Source organism: Aethalodelphis obliquidens, unplaced genomic scaffold, assembly GCF_003676395.1.
Source record: "Aethalodelphis obliquidens isolate GAN/ISIS:26980383/991018 unplaced genomic scaffold, ASM367639v1 scaffold4, whole genome shotgun sequence".
In the NCBI taxonomy this organism is placed as follows: domain Eukaryota; kingdom Metazoa; phylum Chordata; class Mammalia; order Artiodactyla; family Delphinidae; genus Aethalodelphis; species Aethalodelphis obliquidens.
Genome location: NW_020837948.1, coordinates 55,684,768 through 55,710,396, shown reverse-complemented (window position 1 = coordinate 55,710,396; position 25,629 = coordinate 55,684,768). Strand labels below are relative to the sequence as shown.

At 36.4% G+C, this 25,629-nt stretch overlaps 1 protein-coding gene across 4 annotated transcripts in view; it reads right to left on the bottom strand.

Annotated features, from left to right (window-relative positions):
- AP3B1 (adaptor related protein complex 3 subunit beta 1) overlaps nucleotides 1-25,629 on the bottom strand; it is a 275,250-nt gene that overhangs the window by 233,308 nt on the left and 16,313 nt on the right. For all 4 annotated transcript variants that reach the window (XM_027100769.1, XM_027100771.1, XM_027100772.1 and 1 more), the window contains exon 2: nucleotides 3,409-3,484. In XM_027100769.1, the coding sequence (XP_026956570.1) occupies nucleotides 3,409-3,484 (76 nt within the window). The remainder of the gene's footprint in view (nucleotides 1-3,408; nucleotides 3,485-25,629) is intronic.

Below are 25,629 nucleotides of genomic sequence, written 5' to 3'. Positions count from 1 at the left end.
ATGAGAATATCAATTTTTATTTATCAGTTTGAAAGAGGAATATAGAAAAAACTACCAAATACCTCATTTTCATATTTAGTAATTTCAATAGTATCCTCAGGTTTAATGAAATAATTTACCTTAATGGAATGTAAAGCCAAAGTTTAATGAAATAATGAAGAGCACTGCCTGCTTTAAATGGATGGCAGTGCAGGACTGTAACCTGCAGAACCACAAGCTGAAACCATGCAAAGCAATCTTGATAACCAACTGTAAAACTTATAATGGATCTGTGACTTCTTTTTTTTTTTTTTTTTAAAGTTTTAGTTATTTTATTTATTTATTTTTTGGTTGAGCCAGGTCTTAGTTGTGGCTCACCAGCTCCTTGGTTGTGGCATGCAAACTCTTAGTTGTGGCATGCATGTGGGATCTGGTTCCCTGACCAGGGATCGAACCTGGGCCCCTTGCATTGGGAACACGGTGTCTTATCCACTGCGCCACCAGGGAAGTCCCAGATCTGTGACTTCTAAAAATTTTGTAGAAACATTTAAAACTCTCTTATTATTGTCAGTCAGAAATGTATAGGAAAATGAAAAACAATAAAATATTTTTTTAATATACTGTAACTTAACATTAGAAACACTTAGAATTAACTTATCAAGAGTAGTTTGAATGGACTTGCCTTATTCTCATCCTTTAAAGCAGAGGCCCCAACCGGTACTGGTCTGCGGCCTGTTAGGAACCAGGCTGCACAGCAGGAGTGGCGGGCGAGCAAGTGAAGCTTCATCTGCCGCTCCCCACCACTCACATTAATCACCACCTGAACCAGTGGTCCCCAACCTTTTTGGCACTAGGGACCGGTTTCATGGATGACAATTTTTCCACGGATGGGGTTGGAGGGGAAGAGATGGTTCAGGCGATAACGTGAGCAATGGGGAGGGGCAGCCGAAGCTTAGCTCGCTCGCCTGCCTCTCACCTCCTCTGTGCGGCCCAGTTCCTAACAGGCCACAGGACCCCTGGCCTGAACCATCCCCCCCCATTGCTGTACCGCCTGAACCATCACCACCACCCCCACAACCCCACCCCATCTGTGGATAAACTGTCCTCCAAGAAACCGATCCCTGGTGCCAAAGAGGTTGGGAACCACTGATTTAAAGTACCAAGCAAGCAGGCTTCCCTGGTGGCAGAGTGGTTAAGATCCACCTGCCGATGCAGGGGACACGGGTCTGAGCCCTGGTCCAGGAAGATCCCACTGCCACGGAGCAGCTAAGCCCGTGCGCCACAACTACTCAGCCTGCACACTAGAGCCCGTGAGCCACAACTACTGAGCCCACGTGCCACAACTACTGAAGCCCACACACTACAGCCCGTGCTCCACGACAAGAGAAGCCACCGCAATGAGAAGCCCATGCACCACCACAAAGAGTAGCCCCCACTCACCACAGCTAGAGAGAAAGCCCGTGCGCAGCAACGAAGACCCAACGCAGCCAAAAATGAATAAATTAATTTTAAAACAGAGAAAGAAAATTACCAAGCAAGCATCTTTTCTATTCCTTGGTAAATTACTCCTTTATAAGTTTGGATCAGCTTCCAACATTGTATCCTTTGTACTTTCAATGTTGTGAATTATCTCCCGGAGTTCCTCTAATGTGAAGATTTTTGGCAGCATCACTTCCTCTGGCGTATCTTCGGCCTTTTCATCACAGCTATTTTCCTCATTTATGTTGAAAAGCTTGCCTTACTGAAGCTCCTCAAGCTACATATTTAGAGTCTCTCAAAAAGGGGCAATGTCACCATTCCCACAGTCAGTTATTTCTCTATAACTCCAGTTACATTCTATCTGAATTTCATTTCTAGTGTTATTTTCATTGCCTTGCTGCTCTTTAATCTTTGTTGACCAAATCCCTCTTTTAATTAACCATTTTTATAAAATGTTAAGTGGGCTTCTCACTGGGAAACAAGTAGGGACCACTACTGCATGCTTTGCAGTCTGTACACAAACTGAATAACATACACAGCGACCAATCACTAAAAATAACTTTGAAAGAAGTAGCATGACTGGTCACTGATCATGATGCACATTTGTTATATACATAGTGAGTGGTGGACTGAAGAGTTAGTGATGAAGTTTGTACATTATGCAATTACTAAGTTAGTATACCACGATATCTGAAATTTGAACCGTCTTGTTAGTAGACTGGTGAACTGGTAACTAAACTGTGGTAACTGAAGTTCAAATATCAAAGTCATGCAAAGCAAGAACTACCTGTCCATAAATGCTATTATTTATATGGTATAACATTAATAAATGAAAAATTTACAAAAGAATCTTCAACATTTGCCTTCATTACCAAATGACATAAATCTGATGCAAGAATCAAGTAATTTATAGGTGTTCCACAGATGTAATTAGTCCTTGACTTTTATATATTTGATTTTCACAACTAACTTTTGAACAGGACATATTCATACCCATAATCATCTTTCATAAATGGGATTTGGATTTTAGAAAGGAGATTTCAAACTCTCACATGGTGGCATTGTCTGCTGGAAAACAATACTGTTTCAGTTGTGTTTACACCCTACTACAGTAGAGTTTATTTGTGCAATTATGGAAATTTACTACATTTTGACCTTATACAAAATTTCTGGAAAACAAAATCAGCAGTGGTGGCGAAAAATGCATAGTAAGAATAAGAAAGGTTTTAACGAATTTAATTCCACTGAGACAAGCAGAACTCTTTAGCATCAGACAGTCACTGAATTAAGCCAGTTTTTCTTCACTGTGAACGTAAACTATCAAATACAAAAAAAAAAAAAGAAACCAACACAAGTTACAAAACTATGTAAGATTTTATATATAATCAGAAATTTCATTATATTTAATTCTCTGACAATGGAACCCTCTACATAACATATCGGTCCACAGTTTGAATTTTACGTTACAACTGAAACTAGAGAAATGCTCTTACATTTACTAGTATTCATTAGAAGTTCTACACTGATAAACTGAATAAAGCATTTCTATTGGTAGTAATGGAATTTGAAAATCAGAAGAAAGCATGCTCACAAGTTTTAGGTCATAGAATGACAAAAAAAAATACTTTAGCTCATTAGTATCCCTCTTTGTAGGAAGTCAAAATATTGTTGTATGTAATCTTATTTTGTCTTCAAACTGATTAGCACTCTCTGACAGAAGAAATATCTTAATATTAGAGATACGGAAATTAAAAAACAGAAAAAACAGAATAGGAACTCAAGTTTCTGAATTTTGTCACTTCATTACTTCCTCTAAAACGTTTTAGACAGGAAATTTTAAGTTAGTAATAAAGGGTAGATTGGTATTTAACATATTTTTTAATATATATTTTTAATATATCACTACTTGTCATTTATCCAAAAGACGAAATGATCTACTCTTTTACCTACCCCAACAATCCGTTTCATAGCATCCAATTTAGCAGAATCTTTGTTGCTCTCTAACATTTGCTTTAGATCTTCATTCCTATACAAAAGAAAAGAAAAAATTACATATTTAGATTTTTACATTACACAGGTATTAAAACATATAATTTTAATAATATAAGAATTAGAAATAACCTGATGCACAATGTTACATAACTACTTTGTTATTTATAATTAAATATATGTTTCTCATCTAACCCTACCAAATAATATCAAAGTGCTATGCTGTCACAAAGCCCATCAATAAAACAAAAATATAAAACTGTACCTCAATTCTGGGCAAAATATCAACAATCAGAGGCATACAGATTCTCTCATCCCAAAATTTCTCTTGTATAATCATCAGAAAAAAAGAGATAATAAAAATTCTTGAATCAGCACTAAAATATTTTCATAAGCCAAAATGTAAGGTCTTTCAGGACTTCCCTGGCGGTCTAATGGTTAAGACTTCGCCTTCCTATGCAGGGGGTGCAGGTTCCATCTCTGGTGGGGGAGCTGAGATCCCACATGTCTCGGGACCAAAAAAACCAAAACATAAAACAGAAGCAATATTGTAACAAATTCAATAAAGACTTAAAAAAAAATGGTCCACATCTTTAAAGATTAAAAATAGAAAAAACCAATAGCAGTTATTTCTGTTTAATATGACTTCCCCCAAATAAACTGTTATTCAAAAGAGAAATGCAAAGAATTCCCCATAACAGAAAAAAAAAAATGTAAGAACTTTCTTCAGAATATGTCAAGAAAGAGCACCGAATGAAGAAAAGCTATGTGTCATTCACACATCCTTTTTTCTCCCTAGCTCGCAAAAAGAAAAAAACATAAATCTGTAGGGAAACCCATATCAATACTCCCTAATTCAAAGAATTAAGTTAAGGCAATTTTAACATGTAAATGAGAGGATGAGGTAATGAACCAGAGCAGTTAGTGATAAGGATGAAAATGTAGGACAGATTCAGGAACTTCTTGGAAGTTGAAATCAGTGGGATGCAGTGACTGAATGTAAAGGATAAGACAGGCACTCAGTAAGGATGCCCCCATTCCCAGCTTGGATGACCAAGCAGATGATGATGTTACCAAGTAAGATAACTTTGCTGAAGTGGTAGGCATTTTCTCCTTTCCAAAGCTGCTTGCTATACAAACATCCTTAAAAGATAATTTAGAACAAAAACAATCAATGCCTTCATATAGACAGGCTGCAAAAAGGAGAAAAACCCACACAGAATTGCCTCCCAGTATTTTTTTTTTTTGGCTTACAACTGACCTGCTCCTATTCTTCAAAGTGAGCGTTCCCCCCAGCAATTAAAAAATCCCTCCCAGCAAAAAAAAAATTCATAATTTGTAATATCTAATCATTTTTCCTTCAACACAGAAAAACAGAATTTTTTAAAGTTATTATGTAGCTAGAAAAGAGTTCTTAGACTTGACACCAAAAGCACAGTCCATAAAAAGGAACACTGATTAATTAATTTCATCAAAATTTAAAACTTGTTCCAGGGAATTCTCTCTTAAGAAGAAAAAAAAAATTACAGACTGGCAGAAAATGTTTGTAACCACATATATGCAAAAGACTAGTATCCAAAATATAAAAAGAACTCCCAAAACTCAACAGTAAAAAACAACCAATTCAATTAGAAAAGGGGCAGAACACATTGTTACAGACTGAATTGGTGCCCTCCCCCAAAGTTCACACACTGAAGCCCTGACCCTCAATGTGACATTATGTGGAAATAGGGCCTTTAAAAAGAGGTAGCTAACATTAAATGAGGTCAAAAGGATGGGATTCTAATCCCATCTGGTGTCCTAAGACAGAGAGTGGTGCACATGCACAGAAAAAAGGCCATGTGAGAATACAGTGAGAAGACAGTCACCTGCAAGGCAAGGAGAGAGGCCTCATGAGAAAACAAACTTGCCAACACCTTGATCTTGGACTTCTAGCCTCCTGGAAGAACTGTGAGAAACTATGAGAAATAAATTTAAGCCATCCAGTCTATGGTGTTTTGTTATGGCAGCCTTAACAAACTATTACAGATTCTGGTAATAAGAAGTGAAGTGTTCATGTAATAAATACCTAAAAATGTGGAAGTGGCTTTGGAACTGGGCAACAGGTAGAGGCTGGAACAGTTTTGAAGTGCATGTTTTTTTTTTTTAAACATGCATTGAAGAGACTGTTGGTAAATATATGGAGTTAAAGGTGATTCTGATGAGATCTCAGATGGAAATGAGGAACATACTACTGGAAACTGGAGGAAAGGCAATCCTTACTATAAAGTGAAAAGAACTTGGCCCAACTATGTTCCAGTGTTTTGTGGAAAACAGAAGTTAAAAGTGATGACCCGAATATTTAGCCGAGGAGATTTCTAAGCAAAGTGTGAAAGCCACAGCCTGGTTTCTCCTTACTGCTTACAGTAAAATGAGAAAGAAAGATAAATTGAAGGAATTGTTAAGCAAAAAAGGAACTAGAACTTGAAGATTTAGAAAAATCTCAGCTTATCCATGTTACAAAAATCAAGCAAGTGTCTTCAGAAGAGAACACCAGAGAACACTGAAAAATCATTTGATAACGAAATCACGGATGCCCCTCGTGGATTTAATCAGACATCTCAGCTGAAACCAGGAATAGAGATGGGAGTATACCAGCAGAGACACTACCAGTTTGGACTAAAAGGAAGAGTTGGGACAAAACAAAGGAAAGCTGGATTCTACAGGACAGGACAATGTGAGGACACAGAGAGAAGACAGCCATCTGCAAGCCAAGGAGAGAGGCTTCAGAAGAAATCAAACCTGCCAACACCTTGATCTTTAGTCCCAGATTCAAATGTGAGAAATAAATGTCTGTTGATCAAGCTACTCAATCTGTGGTATTTTGTTATGGCACGCCTAGTAAACTAATACAGATATCAACAAACAATTCACTGAAGGAGATAAACAAATGGCAAAAAGCACATGAAAAGATATTCAACTTAATTAGCCATTAGCAAATTAAAACCACAGCAAGATATCACTGCACACATATCAGAATGGCTCACTTAAATAAAATAGTGGCAACACCAAATGATAGTGAGGATGTGGAAGAACTGGACTGCTCACATACTGCTAGTGGGCATTGTAAAAGGTTATAGCCACACTGGCAGTTTAGCAGTTTCTTATAGAACTAAACCTGCAATTACCATACAAGCCAGTAATTGCACTCTTGCGCATTCATCCCCAGGAAATGTTAAATTTATACTCACGCAAATATCTGTATTCAAGTATTCATAGCAGCTTTATTCCTACTAGCCAAAATGTAAAAAACCCTTCCGGAAACAACCCAGATGCCCTTCAATCAGTGGATGGTTCAACAATCTGTGGTACACCCACAGCATGGAATACCACTCAGCAGTAAAATGAAACAAGCTATTGACATCTCAACAACTCTGATTAATCTGCACAGAAGCATACTGAGTGAAAAAAATTAATCATAAAAGGTTACATACTGTATTAGTCCATTTATACAACATTCTTGAAATAACAAAATTATAGAAATGGACAAAGATTAGTGGTTGCTGAGGGTAAGGACAAGAAGCGGGAAGTGTGGATATAAAAATACAACGCAAGAGATCCTTATGGTGATGAAACTGTTGTATCTTTACCTTTGGGGTGGCTACATGAAACTAGATATGTGATTAAATGGGAACAGAATACCACCCCAACACACACACACAAATAAGTACAAGTAAAACTGGAGAAATCTGAACAAGACTAGTGAAGTATGTCAATGTAAACATCTTGGTTGTGATATTGTACTATAGTTTATCATTGAAGGAAACTGAGTAAGGGGTACACGGGATCTCTCTGTATTATTTTTTATACCTCTATATGAATCTACAATTATCTCAAAATCAAAAGTTAATTAGAAAAAAGTTATATGATAATTACAACTCATTTATAAGAGAAGCCTATTTTTAAAAACGGTCAAAAGATTTGAACAGATATTTCACAAAGTAAGATTAAGAATACCACTAAGTACATGAAAAGATACTTAAGGTCATTAGCTATCAGAAAATGCAAATTAAATGAGATACCATTACACACCCATGAGAATAGATGAAAGACAATGACAATAACAAATGCTGCCAAGACTGTGGAGCAACTAGAACTCTCACAGGCTGCCAGTAGCAACGTAAAACAGTACAACCACTTTGGAAAACTGAGAGTTTCTTACAGATTTAAACATAAATCTACTATGATCCAGTCATTCCACTTCTCAGGAAATAAAAACGTATTTCCACATAATAACTTAAATGAATATTCATAGCAGCTTTATACATATTAAAAAACTAGAAACAATCTAAATGTTGATCCCATAATGTGATTTAGCCATACACTGGAATACAACCCAACAATGAAAAAGAAATAATCATTGATACATGCAACAAGATGGATGAATTCTCAAAATCATTATGTGAGTGAAAGACACCAGACACAAAAGAGCATAATTTAATTCATTTAAAGTTCTAGAAAATGCAAACTAATCTGTAGTGATAAAACCAAGATCAGTGGTATCATAGGCAAAAAGAAAAATGGACATGAAAGGAACATTAAAAAATTTCTTATTCCATAAGAAGATGGAAATGTTCTGTATCTTCTTAACTGTGGTGGTGATTTTACAGGTGTATACATCTGTCAAAACTCATCTAGTTATAATCTTTAGGTGGGTGATTTGTCGTATGCAAATTATACCTCCATAAAAATGATATTAAGAAGTTTCACAGTGTTTTATTCACACGTGTGAATAAGACACTAATCCTCCAAAACAAGACTAAAAGTCATATATCTATTTCTGAGAAATACATTATTAAGGATGAGATAAACCACATTTTCATACTCTGAAATTAGAGTATCACATTTAAGCTTCAAGCTTAACTCAAGAATTTATTTATTTATTTATTTATTTATTTATACAGGGGTTTTTTTTTAATGTTTTGGTTTATTTTATTTATTTACTTTTGGCTGCATTGCGTCTTCATTGCTGTGCGTGGGCTTTCTCTCTAGCTGTGGTGAGCAAGGGCTACTCTTCATTGTGGTGCATGGGCTTCTCATTGCGGTGGCTTCCCTTGTTGCAGAGCTCTAGGCGTGCAGGCTTCAGCAGTTGTGGCACACAGGCTCAGTAGTTGTGGCTCGTGGGCTCTAGAGTGCAGGCTCAGTAGTTGTGGTGCACAGGCTTAGTTGTTCCGCAGCATGTGGGATCTTCCCAGACCAGGGATTGAACCCGTGTCCCCTGCATTGGCAGGCGGATTCTTAACCACTGCACCACCAGGGAAGTCCCTTATTCAAGAATTTAAATCACTGAATTTTATTTTAGGACGTCAAAGGAAAATTCTCTTAAATGACTGTAAGAAAATTGATAAGAAACTAAGACTGTAGTATTACCAACAGTAATTAACTACTTGTACTAGTTATTAGTTTATGATTAGCAATTTTTAATAGTTTCTACAACAAACTCTCCAGAAAAGAGATTTAAAAATTTACTCCACATAGCTCCTTCATGCAATATGGTTCAAGCACGCACGCGCGCGCACAAACACACACACACACACACACACACACACACACACAATCAGAAGCCCTTTTCATCTCAGCTTAAGCTTTAAAGTAGGTGACAAGAACTTCCTTAACTACTCCAAATAGACAGCCTTGACAGAAAAGCTTTACTTTGTACATTTTACAAATTTAGGCCTAATGTAGGCAAGTAAGCACTTACCAATAATGAATGACTGATCATGTGTTATTATGGGCTGAGTTGTGTCCCTTCCGAAATTCCTATGTTAAAATCCTAACCCTCAATACCACAGAATATGAATGTATTTGTAGATGGAGTCTTTAAAAAGGTCATTAAATTAAAATAAGGTCAACATGGGTTGGCCCTAATCCAATAGGACTGATGTTTTACAAGAGCAGATTAGGACAGATACACAAAGACGAAAAGATGATCATGTGAGGGCACAGCAAGAAGGTGGCCATCTGCAAGACAAGGAGAGAAGCCTCAGAGGAAACCAAATCTACCAAAACCTTGATCTTAGATTTCTAGTCTCCAGAATCCAGGGAAAATATATTTCTGTTAATTACGCCACCAAGTCTGTGGCATTTTGTTATGGCAGTACTAGCAAACTAACATATAAGGTAAATGTTTCAAACTGTCATGGCAGTAAAAAATAAATAAGTAAACAAACGGAAGCTAAGTATATTTTTCCCAAAAAGAGTAGAGGCAATGGGATTTACTATGAAAAAAATTTCCGTTTCTTTCCAAGCAGCTCATAAAATTAAATGCAATCAATGGTGACCACTAGCAGGACACAAAAATAATTAAATAATTACAATAACTACTTTTCTCTAATTAAAAATACAGCTAGACAATATATAAATAGTAAGACAGGAACATATAAGAACTACATCCGAGGATATACATCTACCAAATATAAAATACTATAACTGTTCTCTGTAATGAATTCAGAATCCCTTCTTAAAACTTCTGGTTCTTTCACATTGCACTATTAACTGAAAAGGAACAAAAATCAATGAAACCACAAATGAGGTTTTTTCCTTTCTAATTTTTGCTGTTTTCCTATTTTACTTACTGACCATGTAGACTTTTACGAATGAAAAAAGTAAATGAAATTTTTTTAATACTTTGGAGGAATAAGAAAGTAAAAAAAGCTTAAGTAATTAGATAAGAAGTAAATAGAAAATGTGACCACACATATACATGTCAAAAAAAGAAAGAAAATTCATTTTCTCATGTCTGATCCCTTTTTTCCCCCAAGAGTGTTCCACCAATCTTCTCCACCAGTGTTATCTGGAGAGAGAAGTGAGCAATAAAGAATAATGAAGTGTCAATTTTTAGAACATTCCAACCTCTAACCCCAGGTGCAATCATGTTCATGGTCTAATGGAAACTTGGTTTGTTCCTCTAAAGCTCAAGATGCCACAGTCCCCTTCCCAACCACCTTTAGGTCCTGACCCGCTCTCTCAAACTAAACACAAGAAAACACGAATTCGATATTAAAGCCAAAGGTTTTGCTCTTCACGTTTAACAGAAAAGATGGTCTTCAAAACCAATACAAATATCTTTTGTGTTAACTCGCGTAGAGAGCTATTAACTTTGAGGTTCAGAGAAAAGAGACAAGAAAATCCTAGGCACTGTTTCAAACTGATGTAATATTCAACTTCTCAGATATGTCATAAACACCTACTGAAAATTCTGATATAAATTACATATCTCTACACAAATTCCTGTCTGCTTGTCACCAAAACAGTAAAGACTGGGGGGAAGTTAATACCATAACACCTAATTTACCCTCAAAATATGTTCATTTGTATTGAGCATTTTAGGTCTATCTCCTTCATTATATGGATTCAAATATGGCCTATTAACATGTATTACTACATTAATCTTAGAAATTGAAAAATTCTTTTTGCTAAACATCAGAAGAGTTGATTCAAAATAATGCTGAATTAGTAATATTTTCATTAACTCTTTACCAAAAACCAATGTGTTTCAAATATTGTTTTTTAATTTACCTAGTTCTTCATTTACCTATTTATCTGTATGTAGCTATCCAGCTTTGAGCATTAAAATACCAACTTTATTTTTACATAAGTGACATCTTGTGGTGTTAAGCGGTATAACTTTTCCTTTCATGATCAAAATATGCCTTTTTTTATAGTTTCAACGACCAGAGAAAAATATGTAACTGGAAGGTTAAAGGAAATCTCACTATTACCAAGAAGTCACTTTTACTTCAGTACCACATAAAACAGTAACTATAATCGAAAAGCAAATTTTTACCAGTTACCTTTCAGAATTTAAGAAGTCGCAGGGCTTTTACATTGTATAAATTACCTCTTTTTAAAAATATCTGTAATTCATAACTCATTAAAACCTTCTACTCCTTTGAAAGGCAGTGTAAATTAAGGGGAATATTAAACTATGTAGCACTGTACACTCTCTCAGTGCTTCTCCAAGTATGATCTGAGAAAGACTGGTCCAAGAACCATTGCCAATCCACAAATTTTTGTTACTAATCCATAAGGAAATATAAAAAGAAACTGAGAGCAAGCATTTAGAGCAATTCAACAGTGTAATTTTATATTTTTGAATCTAATAGAAAATTGGGGCTTGCATTTTGCACATATTTTTCCATTTCGTTTTTCTAGCAATTTATTTTTTATTGTATTTTGCATTCATATCCATCCACAATGGATTGGAAATTAAAAAAAAAAAAAGGCCCTTCACCAGTTTGAGAGCACTGCACTACACAATTACTTCCTTCTCCCTCAAAAGAATCACCAAAATGTGTGTACTACAGAAAGCAACGCCTGAAATTTAAATCCAGGAATGATGGATTAAGAAAAGTGATAAGGAATAGTGATTTACAGTTGGAGGTACATCCCCAAAAGGATGCATCAAAATCTTTGAAAAGGGGAGGGCTGGATCTTTCTTAAGCCCTACCAAAAAATTCTAAAACATGGGCACCTCTTCATGCTTTGAGAACTACTTAAATGAAAGATGCTTCTACTCCAAGAGGTCCACTGTATATATGAATAGTTATGCAGAAAAAAAAAAGTTGGGAATAAGAGAATTTACTTTTTTCTAGCGTTATGCATCTAAAGGAACTGGCCTTCATAATTAGTTTATGTGCACAAGGTGAAGGCTTAGTAACTTTCAGTTCATTTAGGGCCTATATGTACGTCCCTTGGATGACACTCAGAACCTTATGCAGTTTTTGGCACAAAGTATTCACTTAATAAATACAAGAGTGAATAACACCAGAAAACTCCATATACCTAATCATCCATCTATTAAGCCTCTAAAAGGAGAAACCATAAATTATCCAAGTAAATATGAACTTTTCCTCCTACAGTGTTCACAGAACTAAAGAAAGAATAGTCTACAACTGCTATCGCAACATCATCAACCCTTGGTAATCTTTTTCTCTTACTCCTCTATTAAAACTTCTCTCATAAAAGTAACAAATAATTTCCTTATTTAAAAATCCAATGCAAAAATCTCATGAGTACTTTTTGGCATTTTCCTCACTTTTTAAAAAAAATTTTTATTGGAGTATAGTTGCTTTACAACATTGTGTTAGTTTCTACTGTACAGCAAAGCGAATCAGCTATACATATACATATATCCCCTCTTTTTTGGATTTCCTTCCCATTTAGCTCACCACAGAGCACTGAGTAGAGTACCCTGTGCTATACAGTCGGTTCTCATTAGTTATCTACTTTATACATAGTACCAATAGTGTACATATGTCAATCCCAAGCTCCCAATTCATCCCACCCACCCCCCTTTCCCCCTTGGTATCCATAGGTTTCTTTTCTATGTCTGTGTCTCTATTTCTGCTTTGTAAATAAGACTGTCTATACCAATCTTTTCAGATTCCACATATATGCGTTAATATATGCTATTTGGGGACTTCCCTGGTGGCAAAGTGGTTAAGAATCCACCTACCAATGCAGGGGACACGGGTTCAAGCCCTGGTCTCGGAAGATCCCACATGCCGCGGAGCAACTAAGCCCATGTGCCACAACTACTGAGCCTGCGCTCTAGAGGTGGCAAGCCACAACTACTGAGCCCGTGTGCCACAACTACTGAAGCCCGTGCACCTAGAGCCCGTGCTCCACAAGAGAAGCCACCACAATGAGAAGCCCATGCACCACAATGAAAAGTAGCCCCTGCTCGCCACAACTAGAGAAAGCCCACGCGCAGCAACGAAGACCCCACAGAGGCAAAAATAATAAATAAATAAATTCATTTTTGAAAATATATATATATATATGATATTTGTTTTTCTCTTTCTGACTTACTTCACTCTGTATGACAGTCTCTAGGTCCACCCATGTCTCTACAAATGGCCCAATTTCGTTCCTTTTTATGGCTGAGTAACATTCCATTGTATATATGTGCCACATGTTCTTTATCCATTCCTGTTTCATGAATACGTTTAGATTATTTGATATAATTGACCACTACTCTTCCATCTTTAAATTCCTACCTTAGATTCTGTAATTCTCTATTCTCATTTGGTTCTCATTTGCACTTGTGACACACAAATGAGAAAAAAATGGCAAAAATCCTTGCCCTTGTAGAGTTTTCATTTAGTAAGTAAAAAAACAAACAATAAAAAAGTAAATTTTATAGTCATGAGATGAGGGAAAAATAAAGCAAAGGGAGATAGAATGCAAGAGGGAAAGGAGGAGGTAATTTTATACAGGGTGGTCGGCATAGGCTAAATAAAGAGACATCTGAACAAAGATTTGCAAGTGAGGTAGTCAGCCATTCAGATACTGGAGGGGAGGAACAGGGAGGAAGAGCACTCTAGGCAGAGACAATGAAGGAGGGCAAATAATACTAAAGGCTTTGGTGTTTACTCTGAATGAAGTCAGGAACCATTGGAGGGTTCTGAATAGAGGAGTCATAATCTAATACACATAGAGAATCATTCTGGCTGTTATGTTTAGAATACACTGTAGGGACTTCCAGATCTGCCCATGGTGCTGTAGCTTGTAAGATACTAAGTCTGCCACAGAAAACGACTATAAAAGCTGGAAAAAAAAAATAAAGTAATTTTCTCAAGGCACCGGAGATCAACCCATGCAGGCAGGACTTAAGGGGCCAAGATCCTGGAAAGAAAAGAAGCACACAAAGTGCACTTTTTATTCACATCAGCTTTTTTCCCTGACTGCATTTCCCCAACTGCTATCTGGGAGAATAGAACCCAAGGAGAAATGACAGTTTTAAAAGACTGAGGACACAAATGTTAAAGTTTGGGGCTACCAAAGGCAATGGAACTTGAAGGGCGAAATTACAGAGGAGCGAATCAATGAAAAGGTACACAAAAATCTGTGTACAAACTCCCTTCAAGTAGTTGACTACATTTTCACAGGGCAAGATTCTGGGAAATCCAGCAGAAAACAACAGCAGCTGGGAGATTAAATACCTGAGCAGAGATTTCAGGAACCACACATTGCTGGGAAGAGAAGTTGGAAATCAAGTCTCCCAAATAGAGAGGCGCTGGTAAATACCCTGGCCTTTCAGTTAAGACCACAGAAGGGCCACAACTGAAAAGTTAAGGATATTCCCTAGGAGTATAAGAAAAACTGAAATAGACAAGACCTTTAAAAGCCTAAAACTGAGCTTAAACAGGATCAAAGTGATCTGCTAGAACTCTATCTACCTATCAGAAAAAAAACTCTCTTTGGAAGAAGACAGCATCCAGAGACTGGTCAGTTTTCTTATCTTAATTGTCTAGTATCTGATCAAAACTTAAGAGACATGCTAAAAACAGGAACAAATGACAAGAGAGATAAGGAGGGAGGGAGGGAGGAAGGGAGGGAGGAAGGAAGGAAGGAAGAAAGGAAGGAAGGAAAGAAGGAGAGAAGGAGAGAAGGGAGAGAAAGAGAACAAAAGGAATAGAAACAGATCCATGGGTAATTCAGATACTACAGTTATCAGATAGGGACTTTAAAATAACTACAATTAATATGGTCAGGAAAACACAGGAAAAGATGGACGAAAGAGACAAAATGATAAAGAATGTCATTAAAGTAGGAGAATCTATACCAAATAATCAAATGAATATTCAGAAATGAAAAGTACAGTTTATGAAATTAGAACTCATTAGATAGGTTTAACAGCAGACTAGAAATAGCAGAAGATAGGGCTATTGAATGTGAAGGCAGGTCAAGAGAAATTATACAATTTGAAGCACCAAGAAATAAAAGAATGGAAAACACCAAACAGCACATCAGAGACACGTTGAATATGGTCAAAATATCTAACATACTTTAAATTAGAGTCCTAAAAAGAGAGGGGAGAGAGAAAGAAGGGGACAAAAGCAACATTTCAAAAGTTAATGGCTAAGGGCTTCCCTGGTTGCACAGTAGTTAAGAATCCGCCTGCCAATGCAGGGGACACGGGTTCGAGCCCTGGTCCAGGATAATCCCACATACCACGGAGCAACTAAGCCCATGTGCCATAACTACTGAACGTATGCTCTAGAGCCCACAAGTCACAATTACTGAGCCCACGTGCCACAACTACTGAAGCCCGCGCACCTAGAGCCTGTGCTCCTCAACAAGAGAAGCCACCGCAATGAGAAGCCCGTGCACCACCATGAAGAGTAGCCCCCACTCGCCGCAACTAGAGAAAGCCTGTGAACAGCAACGAAGACCCAGTGCAGCCAAAACTAAATAAGTAAATAAATACATTTATATTAAAAAAAATTAACAGCTAAGAGTTTTTCCAAACTTATGAAAGATGTAAACCCACATATTTTAAAATCTTAAGAAAACAGGAAAAACATAAAGAAAACTACACAAGGCCTAGCATAGCCAAACTGCTGAAAATCAAAAGACAATGAGAAAAACCTTAAAAGCATGTAAGAAGAAAACACATTTCCTTAAGGAAAGGGTCAAGAAACCTTTTCAGTAAAGGGCCAGATAGTAAATATTTTAGGCATTACAAGAGGCCATACCGTCTCTTATGATTGCAGAGTAAAATCAGCTATGTACAATACATAAATAAATGGGTATGGCTGTGTTCCAATAAAACTTTATTTATACAAATGGGCAGACCATAGTTTGCTAATCCCTGTTTTAAAAGGACCAACAATAATACTGAAAGTCAACTTTTCAACAGACTTTATAGAGGCCAGAAGACAATGAAATGACATCTTTTAAAAGCTGAAAGAAAAAAGGCCAATATATAACTCTATACCCACTGAAAATACCCTTCAAAACTGCAGGTGAAAAAAAGTGGTTTTCAGACCAATAGTTGCTGCAGATCTGCTGCCAGGACATAAAAGGATATGACTTCAAAAGGAAGATAAAATAATTTGAAATTTATATGCAATCTGTATGTATTCTAAATTTATAGCTTCCATCTATAAAGCAAAACCTGATAGAACTAATAGAAGAAAAACATGTAACCACAATCATGATTTGCAATTTTAACACACCTCACTTAGACAGAACAAGCAGGTAAAAAATTCAATAACGCAGAAAATCTGAACACAAATAACCAACTTAACCTGACATACACAGAACTATATCCAACAACTGCAGAATAAACATTCTTTTCGAGTACACACAGAACATTTACCAAAATAGACTATATGCTGGATAAGACCTTAAATTTCAAAGGTCTAAAATCATATAAGGTATGTGGAATCTAACTAAAAATCACTAACAGAAAACTAACTAGAAAATGCTCAGATGTCTGGAAAGATAAGCAACACACTTCAAGTGACCTATGGACCAAAGAAGAAATCATCAGGGAAATTAGAAAATATTTTGAACTGACTAATAAAACTGCAACATTTCATAACTCATGAGATATGGCAAAAGCAGTACTTAAAGTAAATTTATATTTCTAAATGCAATATAAAAGAAGAAAGATTGAAAATCAATATTCTAAGCTTCCATTTCAGGAAACTAGAAAAAGAACAGCAAATTAAACTCAAAGAACAAGTAAATAAATAAAGGATAAGAGGAGAATTCAATACAATAGAAAGCAAACTACAATAGAGAAAAATCAGCAAAACTAAAGGTTGGTATCTTTCAAATAGGTTGTTATGAAGACTTAATGAGATGACTGTAAAGCACTTATCACTGGGCCTAGCACATTCATTTATTCAGTATCTACTAGGTTCCATGAACTGTTCTAAGTACTGGGACTTACATTCTAAGTGAGAATGCAGTGGGGTGGGGCAGAGGCGACAGGGAATGACAGAAATGAGTGAAGAAGGAAGGAAGAGGGAGGGAAGGAGGGAAGAGAGAGGGAAAGGGAAGGAAAACATAAAGATAGAAAGACAAAATAAGTACTATCCAAATAATTAAAATAGGGTAACACAATAAAGTAATTCTGGGCAATCACAAAACACCTCTATGGGTAACGGTGATCAATTAAGCTGAGATCTCAAATGACAAGGAGACAATCACAGCAATTTTGCAAAGATACTATGGCAGGAATAAACATGGATATATAAAGACCCAAAAGAAGGTGTACAAAGTGTCTATAAATGTAGACTATGGATGTTTTCTCAAGTACACTAAACACACAATAAATATTAGTTGACAGAATAAATGAACATAGGCTATATGCTAATTGTGTTCCCTAGAGGGATACAGAAAAACTCTTAAAGTTTCACTGGATTCTCATTGGTCATGGGCCCCAATAAAGATTAAAAACTAGGCATACATCTTCCATGTATGCATACCATCTGTGCATGTTTTAAAAACCATAATGCTACACATATATCACAGGAAATCTCCATATTTGTCAAACCCTTTACCAAAACCCTCAGCTACTTATCCTGTTGGCAGTCAACAGGAAGTACATACTACTTTTGCTCAGGATATAAGGAATAACTTCTAGAATGTGACTACTCATCCTTAAAGTTTTAAAAGAAATGTCACAGAGCCACTTGATTTATAGATGCTAAGACAAAATACTGCTTTGAGCAGGCAAATGTTCTTTTTCACTGTTTAAGAGCACCATAAACCAAAGATGCCACTTTCGGTAAAAGATTAAAAAATTGGGGGAGTCTCAAAAGCCATTAAAAATTGATAAATATAGGGCTTCCCTGGTGGCGCAGTGGTTGAGAGTCCGCCTGCCAATGCAGGGGACACAGGTTCATGCCCCGGTCCGGAAAGATCCCACATGCCGCGGAGCGGCAAGGCCCGTGAGCCGTGGCCGCTAAGCCTGCGCGTCCGGAGCCTGTGCTCCGCAACGGGAGAGGCCACAGCAGTGAGAGGCCCGCGTACCGCAAAAACAAAAAATGATACATATAAACACAGAAAATTTTTAAAATTTGCACTAAAACTAACTGCTATAAACTAAGTCAAAAAACAGGTAAAATGAATTTGGAATTCATCTCATAGGAGGGCTAATTTCCTTAAAATACACAGGGCCCTTAACTAATCAATAAGAGCTGATCCAATAGGGAAATGGCCAAAGGACATTTGAAAGTATTTCACTGAAAGAATAAACCAATAAATATGAGGGGGAAGACTTAATGCACTGACAATTATAAAGACTCAGTGTAATAACATCTTGCACCTATAAGACTGGCAAATATTATGAAATTTGATGGTACCCAATATTGGCAAAGGTGTAAGGAAAACAGACTTTACTGTTAGTGCAGGGAGAAAACCTCCACTAAATTACCTTACCTATCTCTAAGGTAATTTAATAAGATCTATCCTAATTAAAAATGCAATAAACTTTGACCAACAACTCTTATCTGTAGGAATCTTTCCTACAAATAAATTCATACAAATACGCAAAAATTTATGTTGCAGTATTTCTTATACTCAATAAAAAGTGAAATCAATCAATCAAATACTCTTCAAAAAGAGAACTAAATAAATAAAAGTAATACTGGGAAATATTACACAGTAGTTAAAAAGACTGAAATAGTTTCATATGCTGATATGGACAGGTCTCCAAGATATGTTAAAGGAAAAGCAAAATATATAGAGAATAGGATATGTATTATCATTTAGTTTAAAAAAAATTTTCTAGAAGGATACACAAGAACTTTTTCATTGTGGTTATCATGGGGGTATAGGAATGGGGGATTTAAACACTTTCTCTATTACTAACTAGCCACTAACATGCCTTACATTTATGACATATAATTAACTTATTTAGCCACCTGATAGTGGTATTGCTCTCTAAACACAACTTTTAAGTATACCACCACAGAATTAGGGAACAGCAGAACAAGGAATTAAACTTGAGTCTTGTTTTCAAACCAACATTCTTCCCATTTATAACATTGCTAGGAACTTCTAAAGTTGAGTATATTAAGAAAATATTTCAACTTCCAAAAAACAAAAGTCCAGGACCAGATGGCTTCACAGGTGAATTCTATCAAATATTTGGAGAAGAGCTAACACCCATCCCTCTCAAACTCTTACAAAAATTGCAGAGGAAGGAATACTCCCAAACTCATTCTATGAGGCCACCATCACCCTGATACCCAAACCAGACAAAGACATTACGAAAAAAGAAAATTACAGACCAATATCACTGATGAATATAGATGCAAAAATCCTCAACAAAATACTAGCAATCAGAATCCAACAACACATTAAAAGGATAATACACCATGATCAAATGGGATTTATCCCAGGGATGCAAGGATTCTTCAATATACGCAAATCAATCAATGTGATACACCATATTAACAAACTGAAGAATAAAAACCATATGATCATCTCAATAGAGGCAGAAAAAGCTTTTGACAAAATTCAACACCCATTTATGATAAAAACTCTCCAGAAAGTGGGCATAGAGGGAACCTACCTCAACATAATGAAGGCCATATACAACAAACCCACAGCAAACATCATTCTCAATGGTGAAAAACTGAAAGCATTTCCTCTAAGATCAGGAAAAAGACAAGGATGTCCATTCTCGCCACTATTATTCAACAGAGTTTTGGAAGTCCTAGACACAGCAATCAGAGAAGAAAAAGAAATAAAAGGAATACAAATTGGAAAAGAAGAAGTAAAACTGTCACTGTTTGCAGATGACATGATACTTTACATAGAGAATCCTAAAGATGCCACCAGAAAACTACTAGAGCTAATCAATGAATTTGGTAAAGTTGCAGGATACAAAATTAATGCACAGAAATCTCTTGCATTCCTATACGCTAATGATGAAAAATCTGAAAGAGAAATTAAGGAAACACTCCCATTTACCACTGCAACAAAAAGAAATAAAATACCTAGGAATAAACCTACCTAAGGAGACAAAAGACCTGTATGCAGAAAACTATAAGACGCTGATGAAAGAAATTAAAGATGATACAAACAGATGGAGAGACATACCATGGAGACATACCATGTTCTTGGACTGGAAGAATCAATATTGTGAAAATGACTCTACTACCCAAAGCAATCTACAGATTCAGTGCAATCCCTATCAAGTTACCAGTGGCATTTTTTACAGAACTAGAACAAAAAAATCTTAAAATTTGTATGGAGACACAAAAGACCCCAAATAGCCAAAGCATTCTTGAGGGAAAAAAGTAGAGCTGGAGGAATCAGACTCTCTGACTTCAGACTATACTACAAAGCTACAGTAATCAAGACAATATGGTACTGGCACAAAAACAGAAAGACAGATCAATAGAACAGGTTAGAAAGCCCAGAGATAAACCCATGCACCTATGGTCAACTAATCTATGACAAAGGAGGCAAGGATATACAGTGGAGAAGGGACAGCTTCTTCAATAAGTGGTGCTGGGAAAACTGGGCAGCTACATGTAAAAGAATGAAATTAGATCACTCCCTAACACCATACACAAAAATAAACTCAAAATGGATTAAAGACCTAAATGTAAGACTAGACACTATAAAACTCTTAGAGGAAAACATAGGAAGAAAACCCTTTGATATAAATCACAGCAAGATCTTTTTTGATCCACCTCCTAGAGTAATGGAAATAAAAACAAAAATAAACAAATGGGACCTAATGAAACTTAAAAGCTTTTGCACAGCAAAGGAAACTACAAACAAGATGAAAAGACAACCCTCAGAATGAGAGAAAATATTTGCAAATGAAGCAACTGACAAAGGATTAATCTCCAAAATATAGAAACAGTTCATGCAGCTCAATATTGAAAAACAAACAACCCAATAAAAAAATGGGCAGAAGACCTAAATAGACATTTCTCCAAAGAAGACATACAGATGACCATAAAGCACATGAAAAGCTGCTCAACATCACTAATTATTAGAGAAATGCAAATCAAAACTACAATGAGGTATCACCTCACACCAGTTAGAATGGACATCATCAGAAAATCTACAAATAACAAATGCTGGAGAGGGTGTGGAGAAAAGGGAACCCTCTTGCACTGTTGGTGGGAATGTAAATTGATACAGCTACCATGGAGAACAGTATGGCTGTTCCTTAAAAAACTAAAAATAGAATTACCATACAGCCCAGCAATCCCATTACTGGGCATATACACAGAGAAAACCATAATTCAAAAAGATACATTCACCCCAATGTTCATTGCAGCACTATTTACAATAACCAGATCATGGAAGCAACCTAAATGCCCATCGACAGACGAATGGATAAAGAAGATGTGGTACATATATACAATGGAATATTACTCAGCCATAAAAAGGAACGAAATTGGGTCATTTGTAGAGACGTGGATGGACCTAGAGACTGTCATACAGAGTGAAGTAAGTCAGAAAGAGAAAAACAAATATCATATGTTAACACATACATGTGGAACCTAGAAAAATGGTACAGATGAACCAGTTTGCAGGGCATCTGCAGAAATAGACACACAGATGTAGAGAACAAATGTATAGACACCAAGAGGGGAAAGTGGTGGTGGTGGTGGTGGTGGTGGTGGGATGAATAGGGAGATTGTGATTGATAGGTATACACTAATATGTATAAAATAGATAACTAATAATAACCTGCTGTATAAAAAATAAAATAAAATTGAAAATTTCAAAAAAAAACATTTCAAGAACTGTAAAATAATATTAGTATAAAATCTGTAGCCTAAGGCGCTACAACACTTCCTCCCTAATCTATAATCAACCACAAGAAAACTGCTGCATTCTTTTTTCTCTTAAATTCAAAATATTTATGAAAAGACAACTGATCACTGGAACCATAATAAACACTAATTCTAACTATTCTCAGTAGTAGTCTAAAACATCTGTGATACACTTCTGTTTAAGTCAAAATAAATTTTATTTTCACTGACATTACTTTGACTATATTTGGTTAACATTATCTCATGTAGATTCATCAGTTCAAAATTAATTAGTATTACAGAATAGTGTATTCCATCCAAACAATTCATCTTTGTTGGCTCACATGCCTCACTGCTACTGGCATGCCACTGTAATAATGGGCATGGTGCCACAGTAACAGATGGGCATAAATACAGACATGCCAAAGAATCAGTGTGTGCATCAAGTTTGAGTATTAGTATTAGATTTTCCTCTAAGAAATTCATAAATTATAGTAGAATAATATAAGTTTTCTACTTCTATGTTAATACGATATGCCAACTCAAAGCCAGATTAATTTCTAAATCCTTAAAAAAAAAAAAAAAACTTTCCAAGGCCACAGAAGGCAAGTTTTCCATCTGATGAGTTTGGATCAGCCTTTTGTATAGGGAATTGAGGAAACCAATATGCAATCTCTACCTTAGATCAGCTTTGTCCCTGAAGCACTTCAAAATCTCAGTAAAAAAATTCCATTTTTAAGAAGTCACTTGGCACTGTTACAAGATGAAAAAGTTCTGGGGATCTGTTGGACAACAATGTGAATATAGTTAACACTAATGAACAGTACACTTAAAAATGGTTAAGATGGTAAATTTTTATGTTACATATGTTTTTTTTTGTTGTTTTTTTTTTTTTTGTGGTATGCGGACCTCCCACTGCTGTGGCCTCTCCCATTGCAGAGCACACACTCCAGACGCGCAGGCTCAGGGGCCACGGCCCACGGGCCCAGCCGCTCCGCGGCACGTGGGATCCTCCCGGACCGGGGCACGAACCCGTGTCCTCCGCATCGGCAGGCGGACTCTCAACCACTGCGCCACCACGGAAGCCCTACATATGTTTTTTTATCACAATTAAAAAGTCACATGACCCTGTCAAGTTTCCTGATGACGGTAATGTAGGCCTAGAAACAGAGAAAAGGTCCTACAATGTCCTACTTGACAGGAAAAAAAAATCTAAAAATGCAAATCACTGAAGTTTACATGATTATTTAAATTTTGCCATCCGTTGAACAACTATTGTCATTTTCGAAAGATTAATTTATTTCCACATATGGTTTTAAATTTTTGAAATATAAAACATACGATATTGACCAGATTATACTGAATATTTTTATAATTTTTACCACATTAATGAAAAGTTTTAAAATACTAGGAATGCTAAAGAAGGGGAAAAAAATCAGTCGTGGTCACTATTATCCAAAATCATTTGTTAAGTATTGTACAAGGTTCCAGGAAAGATGGCTCTGTGTGTGTGTGTGTGTGTGTGTGTGTGTGTGTGTGCGCGCGCGCAAAGAAAAACCATCTCCTTCCAGGAATTTAACCACATTTTCTCTTTAAAGAAATGTTCAAAAAAAAAGAAATGTTCAAGCATCCAATCACCTTGGGAAAACCAATCTGTTGTTTTATACTTGTTGATATTGACAGATAGGCAGAAACTACAAGAACTATGAATTTTTAACTTTATTTAATTTACTTTTAATTAACCCTAGCATTTCTACAACATGTAATGTTAAATATAAGGCATCTGTTTTTATTTTATTGAAGTACATAAGAAGTGTTTGTAAATTTCTCACTGCCCCTGAAGGCTATGAGCTCAGATATTCAGAACAGTGTTCCAGACTTCTGGATATAAAGACCTAGGTAAAATTTCAACAAAAATTCTGGGTAACCTAAATAGACATTTCTCCAAAGAAGATATACAGACTGCCAACAAACACATGAAAGAATGCTCAACATCATTAATCATTAGAGAAATGCAAATCAAAACTACAATGAGATATCATCTCACACCAGTCAGAATGGCCATCATCAAAAAATCTAGAAACAATAAATGCTGGAGAGGGTGTGGAGAAAAGGGAACCCTCTTGCACTGCTGGTGGGAATGTGAATTGGTTCAGCCACTATGGAGAACAGTATGGAGGTTCCTTAAAAAACTACAAATAGAACTACCATATGACCCAGCAATCCCACTACTGGGCATATACCCTGAGGAAACCAAAATTCAAAAAGAGTCATGTACCAAAATGTTCATTGCAGCTCTATTTACAATAGCCCGGAGATGGAAACAACCTAAGTGCCCATCATCGGATGAATGGATAAAGAAGATGTGGCACATATATACAATGGAATATTACTCAGCCATAAAAAGAAACGAAATTGAGCTATTCGTAATGAGGTGGATAGACCTAGAGTCTGTCATACAGAGTGAAGTAAGTCAGAAAGAAAAAGACAAATACCGTATGCTAACACATATATATGGAATTTAAGAAAAAAATGTCATGAAGAACCTAGGGGTAAAGCAGGAATAAAGACGCAGACCTCTTAGAGAACGGACTTGAGGTTATGGGGAGGGGGAAGGGTGAGCTGTGACAGGGCGAGAGAGAGTCATGGGCATATACACACTAACAAACGCAGTAAGGTAGATAGCTAGTGGGAAGTAGCCGCATGGCACAGGGATATTGGCTCGGTGCTTTGTGACAGCCTGGAGGGGTGGGATGGGGAGGGTGGGAGGGAGGGAGACGCAACAGGGAAGACATATGGGAACATATGTTTATGTATGACTGATTCACTTTGTTATAAAGCAGAAACTAACACACCATTGTAAAGCAATTATACCCCAATAAAGATGTTAAAAAAAAAAAAAAAAATTCTGGGTAATGACCTAGGGTGGCCCACTTTTTTGTCTGCCAAATAAAAATATAACAAAAACTACCCTCCTCATAAAATAAAGTAGAAAGGATGTTTGCAGTAGCCATTTGTATTCCTTTTGCTATCTGACTGCTCACATTATTCTGGGCCAATATTACAGTGACCTTTTCAATAATCACAAACGTATCTCAAGAAGAAATTTTTGACAGAATTTGATTAAATCTAATGAAAAGTGCAATTCCTTAGTCACAGACAACTATGTATATTGCTCCCTCACATTCTCAAATATACATTCTCAAATACATAATAGCCCTTATCTCCTCCCCCTGAAAGCCAAAGTTCTTTGGAAAAGTGCTCCTCCTTTACTCACTTCTCTCCCACCTGTCAATCCTCTGCAATCTGATTTTCCCTAACACTGTTGTTACCACCACGATCACCAACCTTATCAGTAAATCCAAGAAACACTACCTCTGACTTTAGTTTACTGGGCTACTCACCAGCAGCTGGCACTGCTGACCACTTAACTCCTTCCTGAAACCCTCTCTTCCTTCAATTTCTGTTAAAGCAAAACATATGTAAGTCCCTCTTCTTTTAGGAAAACTGTACTCCTTCTCTAAGAATAGACAACTTTAAAGCAACAGGATACCTATCAGCAAGACTGATGGCTAAGCAAAAAGTTTAAAACAAATATATATTTTTTCATTTATAC